We start from the raw sequence: 24,987 nt of genomic DNA, 5'->3' as shown, positions 1-24,987 counted from the left end.
CACCATCATTCCTAACTTTGAATTTATATCTACCAACAAGCAATCACTTTATTATACTTATGTACCCATAAGTATTTAACAGTAAAAAATATGACATACCATAAATGTAGTGAAAAAAATAGCATTCAGGGTTACGTATGGTGTCATGTCAAAGTTTTAGCTTTTCAAGTATTTTGGATTTTTGGATTAGAGATGATCAACTTGTATGATTAGTGGCAAAAACATTCAATGGTAGGTTTCGAGCGGCAATAGTGTCAGGTACTCTAAGCAGATTCCATAATTTCAAACTTCTAGAATAAAGGTAGAAAATTCTAGGGTAACATATGGCCCAAGCTATATTTCTCACTGAAGAAAAGAAAAATTGGCTAGAAAATTATTTTCTCTTCAGAAAAAGCTTAACTCTGACAAACACCTATTGTACTAGATATTTCTAAAGTTCCCTTATAAACATATTTCTGTGCTTTGCTCTAGGGTTCTGGGTACACTGCAATGATTCCAAGCTAAGCATGTGCACTATGGATGAAGTATGCAAGGCCCAAGCTTATATCTTGTTTTATACTCAACGAGTTACTGAGAATGGACATTCTGAACTCTTGCCTCCAGAGCTCCTGTCTGGTAGCCAGCATCCCAGTGAAGAAGCCGATACCTCTTCTAATGAAACCCTTAGCTGATCCAAAGACAGTGGGCTTTCTTCTTACGATTTGTATATATACTTTTTAAAAGGGCTGACTTACAATTTTCAGCTTCATTGTTTTTATTTTTTACTTATGAATCAGTGCACACTACATTTATACATTTTGTATCTAACTACAACAAAACTTTTTTTTACAGAGACAAATATTTCAACTGTAGGTAACTAAACTTTTTTCAAATACTTGGGAATTTTAGAGTTTACCTCAGACTGGTGTTACCTCTTTTATATGTTGGTGTCTTAATTGGCTTAGATCATGACTTTGTGCAATCTTCTACTGAAAAAGTTCAGATGGCATCATTTTATATACATTTGTTACTTATTTATCTTTCGTACCTATTTTCTATACAAATTTTTGATGGATGGAAAATTAGATACTTACTTCACTAATAGTCTTACCCCAAAAAAGGCTTTTCTTTCAGGCCATTTGTATATTGAAGTCACCTTTGCCCCCTGAAGGGAGTTAAACTAATACTTCAAAGTATTAGTATCACCTAAATATTCACCAATCATACTCCTTGACATTCCTGAGGCTTTGTTACAGGCCTCAGAACAGATATTACTTTGGTTAGTGCAACTTCACTTAAAAATTTATTAAGATTATTAAAATAATTATTTGGCATAGTCAAACTGTATCTAAATGAAAATGACAGCTTTACAAATAGTATATTTAAGTGAACTTCAGAACTACGGACATTAAAAAAAAATGATGGCTGGGATTTATGATTTTTGTCTGGCAACAAACAGGTTTGTTTGTCCAGATTCTAATAAAGCAGTCATATAAAAAATCTGAATTTAGCAAACTGGTGTATTATAATGTTATTCAAATATTTTATCTTGGGTACGGGTTTAGATCTCTTAAAAGCTTTGTATGTATATCTTGATTTTTAGTTCAAAGGAGAAAAAAATTGTATAGGGTGGAGAAGATAATTGCTCAATATTGGTAACTGGGCTGTATGTCTAGCACCTCATTTTCCTAAATTAAGCCAGGATTACTTACTTTTGCTAGAATTATGTGACTACTAGGCAGAAGCCTCTTAAACACTGGCCCCAAGCAGTTTTTTTAAAAAATTTGAAATTATCTAAACTTGCATCTAAAAATAGTACGACCCTTTTTGCTCTTCTAATAATCTGGTCAGATCTCTTTAAAGTCGTACTGCTGCTAACTTAATCTCATTTAGAAAGGGTAGAATCCACTAACCTCTGTAGAACAGCTATATAAGATCTTAAGCTCAGTGTTAACCACTGGAGATCATTTATTAATTTTCTCTTAAGTGGGTTTATTTGCCAGTTGAAATCTTAATGAAAGATAATATCCTATAGAATGCTGTTTGCCACCAGTGATCATCTATAAGTATAAACTAGAAAGGGACCTCTACTAGCAAATGTTTCTTAAATTTCAAAGTAAGTCATCTGGGTCAGCTAGTAGTGAAGTGCAATGAGACTCTATCACTGAACAGACAAATCATTTGTGCCAAATACACATCTGGAGTATTAAATGGCTAGATTTAAAATTGTTCATTTACTAAACACCTATGCAAGTTGTTACCTCAACTGTTACATACTTATACCTCATTAAAGATTGATGTGCTTAAGATACCTGAGTCTAGTTTTTTCCAATTTCAAAGACTATTTTTGAGACATACATTTAGCACCTAATTTTAATGGGATTTAAAAAAAACCTCAAACTACGTTTTTTTAATGGTATAGTTGCATGTATGTACTTCAGCGTAAAAATATACAGGAAATAATGACTTAGCCTTTTACTTTTTAATCCCTTAAAACTAACACCCATAGGGGGGAGGTTTGGGAGGGAATTTGTAAAACATGTAGTCACTTTACACTAAACTTTGCTGTAAACCTAAAACTGCTCTTAAAGTCTTAAAATACAAACAACAAACTAAAACCTTAAACAATAAACTTAAGATTGCTTACAATATACCTTAACTCTCTCACCTTGGACTTCTACATTCTGCTTAGTTGATCTAACAAAAAAACAACGTATTTTGGTTGTAAAAGAATTTACTAAAGGCACTATTGTTAAACATCAAACTAATTTGTTACCAATAAGGTACATCATTGTAAATACAATTTCAAGAGATACAGGGCTAGTAGGCAAACAATACAGTTTCTTTTCTTAAGTAACAGCTTTCCTATTTGTAAGATCATATCCCTTCCAGCCATTCCAGGGACATACAGTGATGGCATTGCTCCACCTGTGACCTTAGAAGGAAGCTTGGAGCTCATAATTTGAGATCACTACCGCCCAAGATCTCATAAAGCTCCAAAATTCTTCCCTCATAGGGGTCAATTCTAAAATTCCTGGGTTTAGAAATCACAACACTTGCTTTATGCTTCCTACCAAAGCACACAAAAAAGGTATAGACTCAAACCCCCCAAGGAGTTAGCTGGAGGGTACAAGCCCTGACCATATGCCCAAGCATGAACTGGTGAGCTCTGCTGCTAGCACAACATCGCAGAAAATGGAAAAATTATTCAAAGCTGGCTACTGAACATTAGCACCATGATAAACATAGCTCACACAGCAAAAAGCTAGGCTGATTTTGCCACAGTGTAACATTCATATCTCTAATGCTGAAAGAGTAGCTTTTTGCTAACAAATGATCTAGGTACAGAAGTCATAGGTTTCCCTTTGTATGAGAAAAAAGTTAAAATACAAACTAAACAGCATCCCAGAGGCAATAAAATCTTATTGTGCTAAAGCATATACAAATTAAGGCTCGACCTTGGTACATAAACAATTTTCAAATTATGTTGGAACATTGCCACCAAATCATATACATATAAACATTCAAGCAGTTCCTTAAGGAATTAGTAGTGGGGCTCAGTTCAAACAAGTTAATATTATACATCCTTACATTCAACTTAATACATTTTGCTGCTGTAAGGAGAGTAACTGTAACCTCACTTCCTGAAATACCACTAGTAGTGTTAAGAATCCAAACCAGTCAAGGGGCAGGGTATTATAGCATTTGGCTCATAAATGAAAAAGCCTTATAATTTCAGTTTAACCTTTCTAATTAGGACAAGATCCAACCATGGGAAGTTTTCCTGTTTTTCTTTGCTTTTGTGACTCTAATGCCCTTTTGGTTTTTTGAGCAACCTGAATACTTTCCCAATAAATACTACCACTGGACAAAGGATCTAAATGTTGAGATTTTTACTAAATCAAAGTTTTCAGTTAGCACAATGTTCTTACTAAGTCATGTTTCAATTAGTACATCTTTCCAAATGTCAGGGAGAGGAAAATGAAAGAATGATTAGTATGGTCCTATAAAAAATGGCAAAATATTTCTAAAGCTCTGTATTTATGAAGAAAAAGGGATTGTCCCACTTTTCTTCACATTTCCCTACATTAAATTTAAGCTATTTCCTGTCCAGAATTATAACCACAGACATTGAAATGTAGCTCTCAGATCTGAAAATGTCTTTATTTTTTAGAAAATGGATTCCAGGAAGGTTAAAAAGCAATACCAGAGGGTATAGGTGCAGAATTGGATGTAGTCATTCAAAGCATTCAAGTAAGAATATGGCAATATAAATATCCAAAAAGCATCTCTTAGGGGTTCAAAACAAAATGTTTAAGTCTTTTCCTAACTAATTTGACCTTTATAGCATTTCCTAGACAAGAAGGGGTAAAACAGTTAACATTTGAAAAGTCCTGAAAGCTTTTTCCTTGGTTAATTACATTAGATGGTTTGTTTTTGATCAAATTCCTTCTTTTTTAACATGGATAAAAAGTATTACATATGTCCACTGTTAAAACAGACAACATGTTGCAAATTAATTCTGGTATAATGTATTCCAACAAAGCTTAGAAAATAAAGATGTTGAGGTGGCTTTGGACTAAGTTTAATAGTCATCTCCTCTGCTGACAACTTCTTTACATGTTGGACGCAACAGTATGGTATGTTCAAACTGTGCTGTGTATGATCCTTTAATGTCACATAATGGTGGATATGGATCTACAATGCCCAAGTCACACAGATTCTTCAGAGCCATCAAATATTTACTTTCTCCCAAGCGATCCAGCCATCTGCGGCAGAAGGCAAGGGTGCCAAAGTTTTCATTGATAACATTTAACAGGTGTTTTGTTCTTGGAAGCCTAAAAGGAAAAAATCCAAGATTAATAGTTGGCAAGAGTTACCAACCCAAACCATAGCTATGTCTTAGTAATTAAAGTTCAAAAACTTTTGTTGTTATTCTTTCAACAATCAAAAGCCAGGGCCGGGCGCGGTGGCTCACGCCTGTAATCCTAGCACTCTGGGAGGCCGAGGTGGGCGGATCGTTTGAGCTCAGGAGTTCGAGACCAGCCTGAGCAAGAGCGAGACCCCATCTCTACTAAAAATAGAAAGAAATTATATGGACAGCTAAAAAATATATATAGAAAAAATTAGCCGGGCATGGTGTGCATGCCTGTAGTCCCAGCTACTCAGGAGGCTGAGACAGGAGGATCGCTTGAGCTCAGGAGTTTGAGGTTGCTGTGAGCTAGGCTGACACCACGGCACTCACTCTAGCCTGGGCAACAGAGTGAGACTCTGTCTCAAAAAAAAAAAAAAAAAAAAAAAAAAAATCAAAAGCCAGAATGTATAATAGCCAATACCTAATTATAGATGGCAGCTAAGAAACCAGCTGGAGGCCATCTTATAGTGTTTATGTGTCTAAGCACATGTGTGTTTAATTCCCAGGACACAGTCATCCACAAAGTGGCATCATGAGAATTTCCTGGTGTGCCCCAAACTCAAAGAAAGACCTGAACATAAAAGGAGGCATAAATCCAGGCTACAATCATCTTCTCCAAAAGTAAAAAATTCAATTTAAATTAAAATATGAAATTTACCAGTGAGAAAACATTAAGACCAACAACTAGGAATGCTAGCAAAATAATAATCTCTGATGTTATTATATTATGAAACTGGATTTAAAGAGAATACTTGCCTATATATATTATTTTCATCTCAATTAAAATTTTAACATGCCAATTTTTTTTGCCATATTATAGAAACCCACAGAACTTACTGTTAGGCTATAGATCTATACATTTATGTATAGATTTCACTTGTATGTATGTCACATTTTTAAAAATACCATCAAATGGGAAGAGATGCTCCTTAGTCATATAAAAATCAAGAGTAAAAAAAATATGCTAGCTCTCTAAGTGGTTAGGCAAAAAAATAAAATAAAGAGTCTCTCACCTTATTGGCACATGTCCAACATCAAAATTTTTCATGTAATGTGAACATTCCATATCATCATGAACAACACCTTTTCCTGTACTACCAAAGGTTTCAATTGCATAGACTTCTCCTTCCTTAAAAATACATAAGGGTCAAGGGGAGAGAAGAAAAATTCAGAACTAGTCACAATCACCATCTCTTAACTTCCTTGGCTGATAGAAGCAGCAACATGAAATAGCCCCTGGTAGTCCTTATCCAGCCTCTTCCTGCTTAGCATTTTTTGGGTTTTCTGCCACCTCCTATCAGAATACAGGCTTTACATGAGCAGGGTATTTTGTTTTGTTCACTACTATACCTCCACTGCGTACTAAGATAGTGGTACCCAGAAAATGCTCAATAAATATTCATTAAATGTTGAATAAACAATACTTTGTTAGTTGCAACTTCCACAGCTGATTTCGCTCTGGTCTGACCAGACACCATTTACACAAATGGCCCAATTCCTATCTGGGTGAGTATGAATGGCAAGCTAATTTTGGTCAACATACTATACACTTAACTATCACTAGCTGTTGTTTAGGGGAAAATAAAATCACAATGTTTTTCACAGATGTGTTAATGACACACATACCTCCATTCTTGTTGCCTCTCCTCCTTTCACAATGGGCACTGTTTTCCCAGCATGTATTCTATATTGCCCAATTGAATGTCCATTTAGATTACGGATTGGTTTCACTGTCATAATAAATAGAGAAATAAAAGTTATTCAAGATATCTAGAAGCTCAAAGCATCTCTTGGCCTTTTGGTACAGGGTTCAAGCATTTATTTAAAAACAAGATATCACTCTACTAAATAACCTTAAATTGAGGTAATTAAATATAAAGTGAAACTTAGCAAAATATAACAAGTAGTTTACTGCAGTGTTATTGGTTAAATACTAGAAAGGAGTAAAGGGAGACGGAAGAAAAAATAAAGAGTTAGGGCACAATGGAGGTTGGCTAAGGAGGTATTGTTACTCAATAAAAAATGAGAAGACGGCCCAATTATATAAATACTGTTCAATTCCATATACTTCAAAATTAAATGTAAATTGTTTAGGGTTGCATAATTAGATAGTAAAGACATAAGGAAAAGCAAATGCAAATACTTTCATACTTGCAATACTTGATAAGCTAAATTTAAGATTCAGACCACATTACTGTTTCTCCAAGACCTGGCAAACTGACTCCACCAGCCAAATCAACATTAATATCCCTAAGGAGGTGGGAGGATTAACAATGAATAGAAGAATTCTTCCTCAAAAAACAGAGATATGCTAATGAGTCTGAGCAAGTAGAAAAAAAGAAAATGCAAAAAAAAAAAAAACCCACCATAAATTAATAAGGATAGAAGGCAGAATTTTCTTTATGCAACACGGCAAAAGTTAAGGGATGTTAGGCCTATTTGGCTATCTTTCTTATCAAGTAAGTAATTTCCTGAAAGGGAAAAAAAGATTTGAGAGGAACTTGAATAAGCACTGTATTTGTGGCACCAATCCCAGAACTGGGGCAGGAAGGGAAGGAATGACAAATATTTATTGAATACTTAATAAATTTCAGGCACTGTCATATAATTTACATGTCTGAAAAACAAGCAAATCAAATATCTTTAATCCATTACAGTTTAAGAATTTTGGGTGCTCAGAGGTTATAGGATTTATCTAAATTCAAAGTTAGACCTGCCTGACCCCAAATCATGTTTTCTTCATTATACACAACACCACCTATCCAAGTGTGAGTAGCCTTAGAGTATTTTGCTTTGCACTGACATTCACAGTATCAGAGATATGCCGAAGAAAATCTAAAAATCAAAGCATTCATGGATCCAAGGTACAAATGAAAAAGAATTAAAGTTGTTGACATAGGTACTAGGCAAGAAGAAACAAAATAAAACATGAGAGTGACACTCTGGGGAAATAGAAAGGATATCTTGATATAAAAAGTACATAAGTTAGAAATAAATGAAAGAGCTGGAAAGAAAAAGACTAGCTCTTGTTTAACAGTGTAAGATTGGTGGTAAGTTTCAGTATCTGGGCATGAAAGACTGTTAAGGAGGTGAAAGTCAACAAGTTGGTCAGGGTTAGGGTTAGGACTGATGATGCCTAGGTGTTAACTGAATTGCCCATATAGACACTGAAGCCATCCAGAATGCCAGCAGAAGTTAGAATAGTGCCAGATGTCAAAATCAAGGAGGAGAATGAACCTCGCAAATGAGAGCACAAGGAGAGGCACACACTGTCCGGTCTCAGAGGAAAAACTACTTCTGCACTTGGCAGAAACACAATGGTCTATAACTGGCAATGTGGAATGCAAAGAATGCCAAATGGTGTGAATTTATTGACTGAAGGGCAAGGAAGGCAGACAAGAGTTGCCACTCAAAGATCTATAAAGAAGAGACAGGCCAGACACAGTGGCTCACGCCTGTAATCCCAGTGCTTTGGGAGGCTGAGGCAAGAGGATCGCTTGAGGCTAGGAGTTCTAGATCAGCCTGAGCAACATAGCAAGACTTCATCTTTAAAAAAAAAAAAAAGAAAGAAAGAAAGCCAGGCATGGTGGCACACACCTATAATCCCAGCTACTTGGGAGGCTGAGGCAGGAATATAACTTGAGCCCAGGAGTTCAAGGGTACAGTGAGCTATGACAGCACCACTACAATCCAGCCTGGGCAACAGAGCAAGATCCCATCTCTTTTTTTTTTTTTTTTTTTTGAGACAGAGTGTCGCTTTGTTGCCCAGGCTAGAGTGAGTGCCATGGCGTCAGCCTAGCTCACAGCAACCTCAAACGCCTGGGCTTAAGCAATCCTACTGCCTCAGCCTCCCGAGTAGCTGGGACTACAAGCATGTGCCACCATGCCCGGCTAATTTTTTTTTTCTATATATATTTTAGTTGGCCAGATAATTTCTTTCTATTTTTAGTAGAGACGAGGTCTCGCTCATTGCTCAGGCTGGTCTCCAACTCCTGACCTTGAGCGATCCACCCGCCTCGGCCTCCCAGAGTGCTAGGATTACAGGCGTGAGCCACCGCGCCCGGCCAAGATCCCATCTCTTAAAAAAAAAAAAAAAAAGGAAGGCAGGATTCAGTTAAAGGAAATATTCTGTAAGAAAGTTATTAGTGCAGGGATACAAAAAGTAATAAGCATAGATAAAGGAAAGGATGGTGGCTGGGGGATGAACAGACAGACCTGGGAATTGGATGAGGGCTGGACAGATAGAGATGAATGAAGGCACAGGTGACTGGGAATATATACCTAAGGCAGGGGCTATGAAAGATTAGGAGACAAAGGGATTTGAGAATTGAAGGGACACAAAGGAATTAACTGACCTCCAAATTCTGAATGTGACTCAAGAAAAAAAAAAGAAAAGTGGGAGGGAGGAAATCACCAATGAAAAGGGCCCCTGGCTTCTCTCTGAGCCTTGATTTGACTAGTCACAGAAAACCTAGTCCACATTTTGCCTACCTTAGGATAATTCCTCAGGTGTCTTATCAGCTAACAGAATAGCTTGGCAATAATTTTCAGTTAGCAATCACAGTACTACCATGCTCTGAGCAGGTCATTTCCCCTGTTTTCTTTATATTCCCAAGATATAAAGATGAAGTAGCTGATCCAAAGAAAGCACTCAATAGTAGTTTATAAACTTAATTTCAAAATACGGTATATTTAAAAAATATACCTTGATATGTCTTCCCATCTATTTCAACTTCATAGGATTCCATAACTTCTTGGATGGCCTCACCAACATCACACAGACGAACATCAATTCCAGCACACTAAAAAATAATAATGTATACTTTGTTATTCAAACCAACTTAACTTCTTAATATTTTAAAATAAGCGAATCAGAAAAACTGCTTTGAACATAACTTCCTATATAACAGACTTCAGGGAGGATTCTAGGAGATGGTGGAATAGTAAACACCAGGAATCTGTCTCCCCACTTAGACAACTGTACTGGCAGAATCTGTCTGAGGTAACTACATGGGAATCTGGAGTCTACTGAGGGCTTGCAACTTACAGGGGCAGGATCAGATGGTCAAGTGCAGTTAATTTCCCTCAATTTTAGCTCTTAGCATTGTAGCAGTGCTACTACATCCCATCCTATAAGCTCTATGGCTGGCACGTGTTCTATGAGCAACCTGCACATAGCCTGGGGGGTAAGGAAAACAGACCTTTGTATGAGGGATCTATGCTCTGATCCTTGGTTGCTGCTGCTTTTTTTTCTTTTTTTTTTGAGACAGAGTCTCACTCTGTTGCCCATGCTAGAGTGCCATGGTGTCAGCCTAGCTCACAGCAACCTCAAACTCCTGGGCTCAAGCGATCCTCCTGCCTAGCCTCCATAGTAGCTGGGACTACAGGCGTGCACCATCAAGCCTGGCTAATTTTTTCTATTTTTTAGTAGAGATGGGGACGGGGTCTCACTCTTGCTCAGGCTGGTCTCGAACTCCCGAGCTCAAGCAATCCTCCCGCCTCAGCCTCCCAGAGTGCTAGGATTACAGGCGTGAGCCACTGCCCTGGCCTGGTTGCTGCTCATAATCACAGAGGTGCAGACAAAGAGGTAGGTGGCCATTGTTGTTGCATCTCGCCTTATAGTTGCAAACCCCTGCCACTCAACTACCTCTCTGGCTAAAGTGACTTTAAGGAAATTTAAAAGGCCAGCACCTCTCCCTCCTTTGCTTCATTTTTTTCTTTTTCCCCTTTTGAGAGCCAGATATTAAAGACTAGGACATTCAAAAACAACTGCATATGTGAGAGAAATTCACAAGTGAGCACAGGCCGGGCGTGGTGGCTCACACCTGTAATCCTAGCACTCTGGGAGGCCGAGGTGGGTGGCTCGCTTGAAGTCAGGAGTTCAAGACCGGCCTGAGCAAGAACAAGACCTCGTCTCTACTAAAAAAAAAAAATAGAAAGAAATTAGCTGGACAACTAAAAATATATATATAGAAAAAATTAGCGGGGCATGGTGGTGCATGCCTGTAGTCCCAGCTACTCAGGAGGCTGAGGCAGGAAGATCGCTTGAGCCCAGGAGTTTGAGGTGGCTGTGAGCTAGGCTGACACCACGGCACTCACTCTAGCCCAGGCAACAAAGCGAGACTCTGTCTCAAAAAAAATAAATAAATAAAAAATAAAAAAGTGAGCACACATGCCCAGGGAAAGATGCAGGCTCAGGCAAGACCTGAGAACACCTTAAATTGACACCTCAGGTGGATTCTTACAGGTGGATTCTTACAGAGACAGCTTACAAGAATAAAAACCAAAACAAAACTAAAAACCTGCCAGCAAATCCTGGTGAAGAGGGAGAATGTGATTTCCAGAGTTACCATATTACACTCAAATATGTAGTATTCAACAAAAAATCACAAGGAATGCAAAGAAATAGGAAAGAACACCCCTTCAAACGGAAAAAAAAAATCAACAGAAACTCCATGAAAAAGACCCAATGGCAGATCTAGATAAACAACTCTTCTATAGAAGCTTAAAGAATTAAAGAAAGAAGCTAAAAAAAAAAAAAAAAGTATAAGCAAAATTAAAATATCAAGAGCTAGAAAACCTAAAAGAAACTAAAATTCTGGAGCTTAAAAGTATAGTAACTGAAATAAAAAAAAAATCACTAGAGGAATTCAAAGACATTTGAGCAGACAGAAGAAAAAAATCAACAAAAATAGGACAAGTGAAATTATCAAGTTTGAAGAACAAAAAGAAATAAGACTGAAGAAAAGTGAAAAGAGCCTCAGTGACCTATGTGTCAAGTGGACCAATATATACATTATGGAAGTCTCAGAAGAAGAGAGAAAAAGAAATAGAATATTTTAAGAAATAATGGCTGAAACTTCACAAATCTGATGAAAATTATGAATATAAATGTCTAAGAAGTTCAAAGAACTCCAAGTAAGATGAACTCAATGAAACCCACACCAAGACACATTATAATTAAACTTTCTAAAAGAGAATCTTGAAAGCAACAAGAGAAGTGACTCATCACATATAAGGGATCCTCCACTACATTATAAGCAGATTTCTCATCAGAAACTTTGGAGATCAGAAGACAAAAGGGTGATACAGAGAAAGTGCTAACTAAAAGGAAAAAAGTTATCATCTGAGAATCCTATATTTGGGACAACTGTCCTTCAAAAGCAAGGCAGAAATTAAGATATTCTCAGATAAACAAAAACTTGGGAGAGAGTTCATTACTACTAGAAATGCCCTGTAAGAAATGCTCAAGGGAGTTCTACAAGGTAAAATGAAAGGACATTAGATAGTAACTTGAAGTCACATGAAATGAAGATCTCAATAAGGGAAAATTAATGGGCAATTATAGCAACTAGTATTATTATAACCATAGTTTGTAATTCCACTGTGTTTTCCACATAACTTACTTTTAGTCTAAAAGCTGGTGTTATTGATAACTTTGGTTTTTAACTCCACATTCTGTTTTCTACATAATTTAAGGGATTAATACATTTAAAAGTAATTATTAGTTTATGTCTTTGGTACACAACATATAAGGATGTAATTTTCTGACATCAACAACTGAAAGGGGTGGGGATGGAGCTCTAAAGGAGCAGAGTTTTTGGTTGTAGAAAGGAACTAAACACTTCACTATAAAAAATCAACTTAACACAAAAGATAATAATGTAAGAAACAAGAGACAAAAAACTGTAAGGTATGTAGAAAACAAATAGCAAAATGACAGAGTCCTTCCTTTTCAGCAATTACTTTAAACGTAAATGGACTAAACTCTCCAATCTAATGAATTAGCAGAATGGATAAAAACCCATGATCCAACTCCATGCTGTCTACAAAAGATTCACCTTAGATCCATAGACACAAACAAGTTGAAAGTGAATGGACAGAAAAAGATATTTCAAGCAAATAGTAACAAAGAGAGCAGGGGTGGTTAATATCAGACAAAATAAACTTCAAATCAAAAAAGGCTACAGAAAACAAAGAAGGAAAAGATATATTATTGATAAAAGGTTCAACACAGCAAGAAGATACAATAATCATAAGCATTTACATACATAAAAACAGACCATCAAAATCTATGAAGCAAAAACTGACAGAACTGAAGAAGAAACAATTTTACAGTAATAGTTGGAGACTTCAAAACCACATTCTAAATAATGGATAAAGCAACCAGACAGAAGGTAAAGTATGGAAATAGAGGACTTAACACAATAAATCAACTAGATCTAACAGACGTACACAGAACACTCTACCAAACAACACAGCATATACATTCTTCTTGCACATGGGACATTTTCCAGGATAGATTATCTGTTAGGCCACAAATTAAGTCTCAATAGATTTTAAAACACAGATATCATACAAAGTATGTTCAATCACAATGGGGGGGAGGGTGTTAGAAATCAGTAACATGTAAAACTGGAAAGTTCACACAATTATGAAAATCAAACAACACTCTTAAACAATCAATGGATCAAAGAAGAAATCACAAGGGAAAGCAGAAAAGGAAAACACAGTATACTAAAAATTAAGGGACACGGTGAAAACACTGCTAAGAGGGAATCTTATAGCCATAAGTGCTTACATTAAAAAACAAAACAGATCTCAAATCAACAACCTAATGTTACAACTTAAGGAATCAGAAAAAGAAGAATAAATTAAACGCAAAGCTAGCAGAAGGAAGTAAATAACAATGAGAGCAGAGACAGACAACAGAAAAACTGAGAAAAATCAATGAAACCAAAAGTTGGCTCTTTAAAAACATCCACAAAAATCAATAAATCTTTAGCTAGATAGACTAAGAAAAAAAAAGAGAAAAATAAAATTACTAAAGTCAGAAATGAAATTGAAGACATTATTGCTGATTCTATAGAAAAAAAAAAGATTCTAAGACAGAACTATGAACAAGTAACTGTATGGCAACAATTGGATAACAGATAAAATGGAAAAATTCAAAGACACAAAAAACCTACCAAGACTAAACCACAAAGAAACAGAAAATCTGAACAGACCTAGAAGTACTAAGAAGACTGAATCACTAATCAAAAATCTGACAAATGTTAAGCCCTGGACCTGGATGGCTTCACTAGTTAATTCTACCAAAACATTTAAAGAACTAATACCAATCCTTCTCAAACTTTTGCAAAAAAAATCAAAAACGAGAATACTTCCTAACTCATTTTATGAGATCAACATTACCCTGAAACCAAAACTAGACAAAGACACTACAAGAAAACTACAAACAAATACTCATTATGAACACTGGTGCAAACCTACTTCAAACCTAATTCAATAGGATATTGACTTAGTGGGACTTATTCCTGGAATGCAAGGATGGTTCAACATACAAAATCGATCAATAGTACACATTAACAGAATGAAGCAGAAAAAACCCACATAATCATCTCAATTGGTGCAAAAAAAGCATCTGACAAACTTCAATACCCTTTCATGATGAAAAAAGACTCAACAAACTAAGAAGAGAAGGAAACTACCTCAATAAAAGCCACCTATGAAAAATCTGTAGTGAAGATCATACTCAACAGTGAAAGACTAAAAGTTTTATCCTCTAAGATCCGGAACAGAAAAGGAAGGATGTCCACATTCACCATTTTCACTCAACATAACACAAAACAATTAGGCAAGAAAAACAAAAAGCATCCAAATTGAAACAGAAGAAGTAAAATTATCTCTGTTCACAGATCATGTGATCTTACATGTAGAAAACTCTAAAGATGCCACAAAACAAAGTCTTAGAATAAATGAATGCAACAAAGTACAGGATACAAAGTCAACACACAAAAATAAGTTGCATTTCTATATATTAACAATGAACAATCTGAAAAGGAAATTACAAAAACAACTCCATTTACAATACCTCCAACAAGAATAAAATACTTACGAATTAACCAATGAGGTAAAAGACTTGTACAATGAAAACTACAAAAAGATTGCTCAGGCCAGGCGCCATGGCTCATGCCTGTAATCCTAGCACTCTGGGAAGCCAAAGCGGGACGATCCTTGAGCTCGGGAGTTCGAGACCAGCCTGAGCAGGAGTGAGACCCCCATCTCTACTAAAAATAGAAAAGTCAGCCAGGTGTGGTGGTGCATGCCTGTAGTCCCAGCTACTTGGGAGGCTGAAACAGGAGGATCACTTGAGCCCAGGAATTTGAGGTTGCTATGAGCTAGGCTGACGCCATGGCATTCTAGCCCGGGTGACAGAGAGAGAGAGACTGTCTCAAAAAAAAAAAAAAAAAAAAAGATTGCTCAAAGAAATTAAAGACATAAACAAATGGAAACATCCCATGTTCATGGACTGAAAAACTATTATTAAGATGCCAATACTACCTGAAATCATCCACAGATTCAATGCAATCGCTACCAAAGTCCCACTGTCATATTTTTACAGAAATAGAAAAACCCGTCCTAAATTCATATGGAATCCCAAGACACCCTGGATAGTCAAGACAATCTTAAAAAAGACAAACAAAGATATAGGACTCACACTTCCTGATTTCAGCAAAACTGGGGGGAAAAATAGTCTTTGTGCACTATGTTACAATCACTCACTTAAGACTCCAAGGGCTTATTACCACTGATCTGTGCACTTAAAAATACCAAAGATGCTAAGCTATGTATGTATATTTTACCTTAATAAAAAAATTTTTTATAACAACCCTCAGGGCAATGGACCAGTTTTATTCAACTTAATTACCCAAAGACCTTAAACATGCTAAAAAGTGCTCAAAATATGTTAAGTGAAAGGGTGCTTACAATTCACATACCTTTATTCCAGTATTAGTAGCATCTTTTACAGCTTTTAATAATGTATCATATTTGGGATTAAAAGTGACAGTAAAAGCACAGTCAATAATCCTACCTGAAAGAGAAAATTCTTTAAGTTTACTCATCAGCCGGCCAATTTACCTACTTCATAGCATTTACTCTATTAACCTTGCTACTTAACAGGAAAACAGAACAATGAGCCCCCAAAAAGTAAAAAGTATACAAAAGATTTTCATATCACTCCAAGACCAATTCAGTGTTCACCCAGGAAGTTATACAAACATATAAACGGAGGAGAGAGAAAATGTACAGGACCCAAAGGGCCCTAAATATATAGTGTTACTTCTCCAATTTTGTAAAACTTCATCTAAGTAGTTATCTAAGCTAGCTTTCTCGCCTGTTAAGTAAGATAACAAAGTATTTACCTGACAGGGTTTGGGGTAGAAATTAGAAAAGCAAACATGTATAAAAAGGTTGACAAACTTAAAAGTTCTACATAAATGTTATTATTTATTATTCAAATAAATGATGTATGAAACAATGACCCAAATGAAGAAATGTAGGATATTTTTCATGCCTTGAGACATAAGTAATAAACCCCAATTACCCAACAGTTTTCATTTTATTCCACTTCCTAGTATGCTTTAAAGTAAATCTTAAAATCAGCCTCAAGACTGCTCTACTAAAAAAGTAAGGAAGCAAGAACAAAATTTGGGAGTTCAGTGTTTATAGCTACACCTAACAGATAAAAAGTAAGCGTTTTTGGGGGGCCCTGGGGGGGTGGTAGGAATTTTTTCCAAGAACTCACCGCTTATATGTGTTCCAAAATCTATCTTACAGATGTCATCATACTGTAATACTGTTGTGTCACCAGCATTGGGAGTATAATGGGCAGCACAATTATTGAGAGAACATCCAGTAGGAAATGCCAGGCCTGCATTTAATCCATTCTCTTTTATCAACTTTCGCGAACAGTCTTCCAACTTTTCACTAAAATAAAAAAGAAAGAATTTGTTTGCTTTTAAGTTCTTACCCTTATATACCTTATAGGTCAGGTCATCAAGTCCAGAAAGTTTGCTAAAATCCTTAAATTATTTTCTGGGAATGATCTGAGCACTAACTTTCTGAATGTAAATAAATAACATTTCTCTGGCTATGAAAATAGCTCATCTCTAAAAGACAAGGATTCCACTAGAAACCTAGAGAAAACAAATCCACTTTTAACTTAGTTTACTAGGAGTCTGACTTAGACCAATTTAAATGCTGATTTTATTCATGTTGCATATTTTTACAATTGTCTGAATCAGAAAATTAGGTTGTCTTTCATACTAATCATTTCTCAAAAGGAAAAATTACAGAAATAATTACTTTTATTGGCTTCTTCACTTCATTATGTTTTATCTCTAAGAATTTTTCTTATTATGAATTGTTAGATGGCAAAATATATCCAGGTAAAAAATAACAATGAATATTAAGTGCATGTGCACTTATGAGTATGCGTGTGCACAAAATAGGGTGGTTGGGGTACAAATATGTGCTCCTCTTAGTTTTTTCATTACAGTGACACTACAATAACTTAGAACATATTTCTACAACCTTTACTTAAAATAAAGGTTTAGTAAAGTGGTAATGAAAGCCAAACATTACAATTGGAGAGTTAGTATTTGTAAAAAAAATTTTTATCATGCTCTTACAAAAACAAATTCCTTTTACCAGATTTCTATCATTGTCATCCCAGGCTTGATCCAGCTCATAACATATTTTCTAACTTGTCGATGTGCTTCCGCAGCTTCTCGAAAATCATTCCAAATCTCTTCACTGGCCTGATCTAATGCTTTCTTTTCTTCACTTGTAGTTCTCCAAGCAGCTGTTCGCCTTTAGATTAGGCATAGCATTAAGTATTAGTCATTTAAAAAACAGAAGAATAAGCATAAAAGCCAAAGGAGATAATATACTAAGTAATATAAGACACTATAATATACTAAGTAATACATTTTAGATAAAAATACATTACAAATTCAATTTATGTCAACAAAGTTTCTGAAATAAAGTCATACACTTGCAATTAACCCAAATCAAGGTAAACGTTTTGTAACACTAAGGGGGGAAAATCCTAAGTGAGATTTCATTCACAGTCAGAGGAACTAATACACTGCCAACACAAAATGACAAGAAAGGAAAGAATCGGAAGAGTCCTAGAAACAAAGCAGGTGGAAAAAATGTCATCCTTTCATTTGAGGTAATACATACTGAAGAGTCATCAAAACAGCACAACAATTTATATTTAAAACTTTGCCAACAGGGTAAATATACTAATTCAAAGACTTGACCTGGAAATCTGCATATACTTCCTCAAAACACATAATATGTGCTTGTGCATGATCTTTCAAATTGGATATATATTAGAGGTAATCTTCCTTGAAAGATATGGCTCAGGTTTTGAAATTATCAAACAAATTTTTATTCAGCATCTGGGAATGAGATCCAAATACTTTAAGGAGTATGTTTTCAGAAACATTAACTGTTTTAGAATAAAAATCTTTTAAAAATGTTATAACTTTCACACATTCTTAAACAATAATGAATATATAATTCACAACTCAGTGATCACTGTGGTATAAATTACACTTAAGTATAAAAGTGATGCCTTCAAATAATAACTCTATTTTTGCCTCTAAGCCAGTGGACAGCAAACTATAGCCTGCAGATAAATCCAGTCTGGTGCCTGTTTTGTAAAAAAATTTCATTGCAATACAGCTGTGCTCATTCATTTATGCAGTCTCTACAGCTACTTTCATACTACAAGGGCAGAGCTGAGCAACACTCAAGGCCTAAAACATTTACTTTATGGTCCATTACAGAAAAAGTTAACCCAACTCTGCTGTAAACTACAGGCTCCTTAAGTTAATGCCCCAAAACGCTTTCTGCAGTTTTTCTGTGTCACTATCCAGTTTTCACTATGATTACTCCCTGCTGATGCTGCTACTTGTATGCCAACATCTAGCACCTCTCATTTGATACAAAGGCCCAAAGGAGCTATCCTATGTGATTCTACGGCATAGGGGTAGTGTACTTGAGCATCACAGAGATTTCTTTGGCATGTTTTCTTTTGGAAATGTTTTAGGTCTACCTACTAATGTTATCATATAACCAAATATTATAGTACCATCAATTTAAAGTTAGTTTTAAACTCCCTAAGTATTTAAATGTGTATGGATTACTTACAGGAATAGTAAAAACTCAGGCAACTTCTAATCAAGGTATTCAAAGAAACCCCCTATTATCTACATATAAGATCCTCAGACTAGAAAGTAATAGGATAAGATTCTTTAAAGAGTATATTCTCAAGAAGTAGTTCAACTTTTTCAATTACAATAAACTGACAGTTGCTGGCTCCATGCTGGGACAGATAAGCTAAATTATAAGGGTACCACAATCCCCTGACCTGATCTCTAGCAGTAAACTCAGTCCTTTCTCTCCCACTAATCCAAAAATCTTTCCTGGGAACTAAGAACTCAAATGTTCATTTTCAGACATAAGGGTACTAGTTACATCCCAAGATCAATTTTTAAACAAAATGTTTAATTCTTTATCCTTAACATGGGCCATAATTCTAGCACATATACTATAGCTGCACCCAGTAGTAAAAGTTGAAGCACCACCTGCCTCAAAAGCCAAAGGTTTTGTGAAAAAGTAAAACCATTACCAAATATATACTCTAGAGTGATAACATGTTCACAAAGAACTGGCGGGTATCATGCATCTAGGACTATGAAAGTGGAACTGGTCATTATAAATTCTTATTCCTGCCCTTCCCCCATTCAACTGTCAGAGTCTTCAAATCCACTTCTTAAAGATTACAATGTTGAGTGTAATTCAATTTCAAATGCTGTTTTACTACATTTTAGAATTAGAATATGATATGATAAAGATCCCCAATATTGAAATCAACAGATCTCACAAATATCTTGTACTTCTAAAGGTTGCATGGCTGACTCTTAGAAGCAGTATATTCTCCAAAAGAATATGGAATCATCTGCCATCAGTAGTAAAGAACTAGCAATCAGAAATGGGATTAAAGAAACTCTTTTGCTGAAAATCTTGAGTTCAAATGCAAAGTTATTAATAGTACTTGAGAAACCTACTATCAGGGTCTGTAATTATAATTCCAGGCTCAAAAGAAGAACAAAGAATATTATTTTCCTACATTTGATCTTTCAATGTTCAGTCTATTTAACAAAAGTATAGAAATTAAGATGATAAAAAACATAATTACCATTGTGAATGTGTAACAATTAACCAAAAAGGTAATTAATTCATCCAACTGACAGAGGCAGGGCAGAAATGCTTTTTAAATATATTATTATGTCTGTAAAACGAAACTAACAAATATTGGAAAGATAATCTTCATAGGAAGTGTTTACAACGTATGTAAATTCTTCCCACCTCTTTGATATTTCTTTTCCACATTTTATTATTTTTACCAATGGATATACAAGAGCAGGAAAATATAGATAAAATCAAAAATATATATTTATACAATATGTAATATTGTATAAATATATAATAAATGAATATATAAAGTATATATTATTTATATATAAATATATACACTACAACAAAGGTATCTGACTATTAATTTGTTCCAAACAGCCATAAATATTTCTAAATCTATTGCATGGATAGCTTAAAAGCTAATTATATTATATTTGTACCTTTAAATCACTATATGTCATACGTATAAAAACCATTTAAAAATGTATGCTTTTTGCCCAAAAATAATTAAAACACATGGACATATGACACAAATTCTTGCCTCTGAAAACTGGTACTTAAACGGTAAAAAATAAAGCATGTTCTAAGTCTGTCTAGAAGAAGAAACTATAGCTGATTCTCAGTTGATAAAACTTTTTATAGAATAATATCAATTACTAAATGTAGAAGAAATGATAGAATTAGAAACCCACCATTTTGCAATCCCCAATGAAAATAAAGCAAGGATCATCAACGGATATTAAAATAATTAGGTAAAAAGTGGTTAAGAAAAGGATATTCCAATGATACCAAAGTACCCCACAGATTGCTTGGAAACTGCAAAAAGAAAAAAGCATAGCATCTTTAAAAAAGAGCTGGCTGTCACATTGACCAAGAGATCAAACGCAGTAAAACTAATAGTAAGACAGCCTAACATTACATCTAATGCAATGAAAGTCACAATCACTTACGTATCCATCAAAAATGCTTAATTTAAATCCAACTTAACCCTGTTAATACCAAACTCCAGTTTACAGAAAATACAGAAATGGAGGAAAAAGTTTACCACCACTACAAGGAAACAACTAGAGAAATACCCAGAACATGAGACTTTCCACAATTGCCTTGGTTTCTTCAAAATCATGCAATGGAGAGAGAGAAAAAGGTGGGGATTCTAACCACATGCAATATATGAACCTCAACTGAATCCTGGTTTTGGGAAGCAAACAAATATTACTACGGCTATTAAAAATTGGTTTCAAAAAATTTTAATGATGTAGGAAATGCACAGAGAATGTTCATTTTGTTTTTAAAAGGCAACAAACCATCATAAGCTACATGTGAGAATGACTGGTTATCTAGATAGTCTCAATGAAACTTCCCACAAATTACTAATTACAAAAGGAAAAACAGTAATGAAATACTGGAGAAACTGGATAATACCTTAAACAAGCTATAAAAAGTAAGACCATCAATAAGAAACAAATCGACATCGTATGCCTCCAGATGTGACACCTTGAAAAGGATACCATGTCTTTACTCAGGCCAAAAAAGCACAAGCTGCTTTCAAATGTTCACAAAAAGTAGTATGTATACAGATTTACCAATGTAACATTTTCCATCTTTGTCATCTATCTTCCAGGAAGAAAACAGAGTACTACTTGTATATGATATGTAATATGTACAATTGTCACATTCCATTGAGATAAAGAACAATAAAACAAATGTGGCAAAACAAATGGAATCTGGGTGAAAAGTATGTAGAAGTTCTTTGTACCATTCTCTCTACATGTAAGTATGGAATTATTTCAAAATAGGAAGTTAAAAGAAAGAAGAATGAACTTAACCTAGTGGTTAGTTATACAGGTGAGTCATTCAATTTTCAATAAAACTTTATTAAAAAAACCAATGAAGATACAAATTATATTCAATAGCTTAACAATCGGTAAGGATACTGATTCTGATCTATTTGCAAATAGTCACCACTGGTTACATGAAGGTAAAAAATACTGATATTTATTAAAGAGCAAACATAACCACACTATCTTACACTTCTGTATTTCTCTAGGATAGTATACAATATTGCAATATTTAAGTACTATTAATACTTTGAGAAATATTAACCATCTATTAACAATTATAGTAACTCAAATGGCTTTACTCTAGCAATAAGCATATACAAATGGAAATGAGAATAAAAATATTTCATTCACATCAGTTAACATAAACCTAAAACACTTAAGAATAAATTTAAAAAGAAAGGGATAGCACTTACATGGGGAAAAAAACTGAGTAAGTGAAAAAAACAAACTATGACATTGGATAGGACAAGGTGATAAAATTGTCAACTTTCAGAAACTTAATAAATAAATATAATGCAATTCTGATGAGAATTCTAACAGGGCATTTCTGCATGTGTGTTTAAGAGTATATGACTTAAAATAGCTAAGTACACAAATAATTGTATTTGGGCGTGTGTACCAAGAGAGAATAAATTTTCAAATTATCAGCACATATTACAGAGTTTCTGATAGCAAATCAAAATATTAGCATAAGAATAGACAAATAGATCAGTGGAGCAGAATAAATAATCCAGAAACTGTTTCCATTATACACATTAGAATATGCTATGTGACAAAAGTGGTCATTAAATTCAGTAAGAGGAATTATTTAATAAACAATAAACTGGCTATCCATTGAAAAGAAAAATAAAATTAGTGCTAACCTTATACAAAAAAATTCCAGATAAATTAAAGATGTAATAAAATGCAAAGTAAGAGTTCAAGAAAATCTAAGTGACTGCTAGGAACCCAGAAGTATAAAATTATAAATCTATAATGCATTTCAAAATTTTAAACTTTTAGAAGAGCAAAAGATACCACAAACAAAGCCAACAGTCAAAAGATGCTCAAAATCACTAGTAGTCTAAGAATCGTAAAGTATTAATGTCTTTTTTGATTCAGTAATCCGACTCCTGAAAAACTATCTCATGATAATACAACTATGGGGACATGAGATTTTATATATATACACAAATAAAATATACACACTCTACCTACCAACTTACCTATCTATCTAGAGAAGTTTATTGTAGAATGGTTTACAGCAGCAAAAAATATTGGAAACAAAGTAAATGCCCATCAACTAGAGAATAGTGGAATAAAGTATGGTATATTCACACCATAAAATATGATGAAACCACTCAAAATAATAATAGAGCTACTCTAATTGACTTGTAGGGACTTCCAAGAGGTAGTGCTGAAGGACAAATGCAAGGTAGAAGAAAGTATGCCTATGATTCCATTTTTGTAAAACAAACAATGACCAAAACACTCCTCTTACATAAACAGACACAGATGTACACATACATGAGCACAGAAAAAACATGGAAGGCTACCTGCTAGATGGTTAACATGGGTCTGGAAGGAAGGTAAAGAAGAGAGGGAACAAGCAAAAAATAAATAAATAAAAGATTATATTTAAAAACAAATGTGATCACATCATATGTACTATGAGAATTTATTAATGTAAAATTATATGTATTTTTGACATTTTAAAAATAGATGCTTTAAGATAGGGACGGCAATCGATGAATTCAAATTCAGAAAAGATGCCCATGCCATAAAATTCCAAAATTGTACAGATTTATTCCCTAAGGACATTCATAACTGAGAATTAGGAAGAAGGTGAAAATACAGCAGCATTAAGTCCTTTTCTATGTTTAAAGAAAAGCAATGATGTCTTTATAGGCCACGAAACAATGCTACAGTAGAAGCTTTCTTAACCAATCAACTGGATTAATCAATGCTCTTAAGTCCCTCTGTAAAACTTACTGACCAATGCCCATGGTATTATGAGTATCTGTGGCTGAGAGGTTACTATTCTGAATAACAGCAGCTAACTTACTTAATGTTCATTATGCATCTGTTACTCTTCTAAGTGCTTTACATATATTTTTATTCCTCACAACTCTCTAGAATGCTCATTTTATAGATGAGGAAATGAAAGCACAGACATGACAAATTACTTGCCCAAGTCACAAAGCTAGTAAGTCTTAGAACTGGCATTCAAATGCAGACAGTTTGGTCCCAGCTTCCATGCTCTTAATCAATCTGCATAATGTCACTATGAGCTTCTGCTGACCAGCTGAAATGGATCCTTATAGGATTCTAAGAATTAGGCAAATTTGTTCCCATCTGTACTTGTTACTGTAATTACATAATTTAATAACATTTTACACAAAAATAATTGTTTCTATGAAAACTAAACTGACTACTCTGAAAAGTCTCCATAAAGAAATGTCATCAAAAAACAGTCCTGTCAAATTAAGTGTAGATAAGAACCATAAAAATATAGGCATCAACCCTTAGATCACTCAGTTCTTGCTCCTCTTCACAGGAACCCAAAATGGAAATTGTAGATAATACATTATAAATATAGTTTATGGGGGGAGGGGGTGAAATCCAATGCAAATCTGTGCTAAAATATTGAGAGGTTAAAAGCAAATTTGTTTAAGTTAACTTTTATCTACAAAGATTTTTATTCTTTATGATCCCGACCATAACACACTCTTTTCATTAACCAACCTGCTACTGGTCCCAATCATTTTGGATAAGAGGGCTTCTACTGTATTTTCTTCGCAATAATTTCATAAGCTTTAATTAAAGTAGTGGAGCAAAATTCTGAGAAAAATTAAATCTGCTTTATTGCTAAGCTACAACTGTCAAAAGTCAAATTGGAAGTTATTTTATGATCCTTACCCATCTTGTGTGGGTGGGTATTCGCACTCTTGTCCTTTGGGAAATACACCATTAGGATACAGGTCACATATTGGAACTGAGGGAGGGTCTGTCTGAGCTTTTGCTGTGAGATACAAATAAAACATTAACTTCTGTAGTTAAAAATAAAATCAAGCAGTTATTACAGTTTTCTCAGTTCCTAATGGCTGTTATTACATGTCCTGATTTTAAGGAACCTCCTTGCTGTCACCTTACAGTTAAAAACAGAAGACACTTCACCATGCTGGCCACCTCCTCTCTGATTTACTGCTGCTTGAG

General features: G+C 34.7%; 2 protein-coding genes across 7 annotated transcripts in view; one reads left to right on the top strand and one right to left on the bottom strand.

Moving 5' to 3' along the window:
* The window catches only part of USP44 (ubiquitin specific peptidase 44), a 28,243-nt gene extending 27,155 nt beyond the window's left edge, over window positions 1–1,088 (top strand). For all 3 annotated transcript variants that reach the window (XM_069490516.1, XM_069490515.1, XM_069490517.1), the window contains one exon: window positions 472–1,088. In XM_069490516.1, the coding sequence (XP_069346617.1) occupies window positions 472–671 (200 nt within the window). In that variant the 3' untranslated portion in view covers window positions 672–1,088. The remainder of the gene's footprint in view (window positions 1–471) is intronic.
* Window positions 1,089–2,750: 1,662 nt separating this feature from the next.
* The window catches only part of METAP2 (methionyl aminopeptidase 2), a 31,873-nt gene continuing 9,636 nt past the window's right edge, over window positions 2,751–24,987 (bottom strand). For 3 of the 4 annotated variants that reach the window (XM_069489504.1, XM_069489506.1, XM_069489505.1), the window contains 8 exons: window positions 24,691–24,793; window positions 17,390–17,551; window positions 16,485–16,666; window positions 15,676–15,770; window positions 9,600–9,696; window positions 6,521–6,624; window positions 5,908–6,023; window positions 2,751–4,817 (listed from right to left, as the gene is read on the bottom strand). In XM_069489504.1, the coding sequence (XP_069345605.1) occupies window positions 4,565–4,817; window positions 5,908–6,023; window positions 6,521–6,624; window positions 9,600–9,696; window positions 15,676–15,770; window positions 16,485–16,666; window positions 17,390–17,551; window positions 24,691–24,793 (1,112 nt within the window). In that variant the 3' untranslated portion in view covers window positions 2,751–4,564. The remainder of the gene's footprint in view (window positions 4,818–5,907; window positions 6,024–6,520; window positions 6,625–9,599; window positions 9,697–15,675; window positions 15,771–16,484; window positions 16,667–17,389; window positions 17,552–24,690; window positions 24,794–24,987) is intronic. The other variant, XM_069489507.1, reaches the window with a different exon arrangement.

This window comes from Eulemur rufifrons, chromosome 16, assembly GCF_041146395.1.
Source record: "Eulemur rufifrons isolate Redbay chromosome 16, OSU_ERuf_1, whole genome shotgun sequence".
Lineage (NCBI taxonomy): Eukaryota > Metazoa > Chordata > Mammalia > Primates > Lemuridae > Eulemur > Eulemur rufifrons.
The sequence above is the reverse complement of the archived record's forward strand: the minus strand, read 5'-3'. Positions and strand labels throughout refer to the sequence as shown.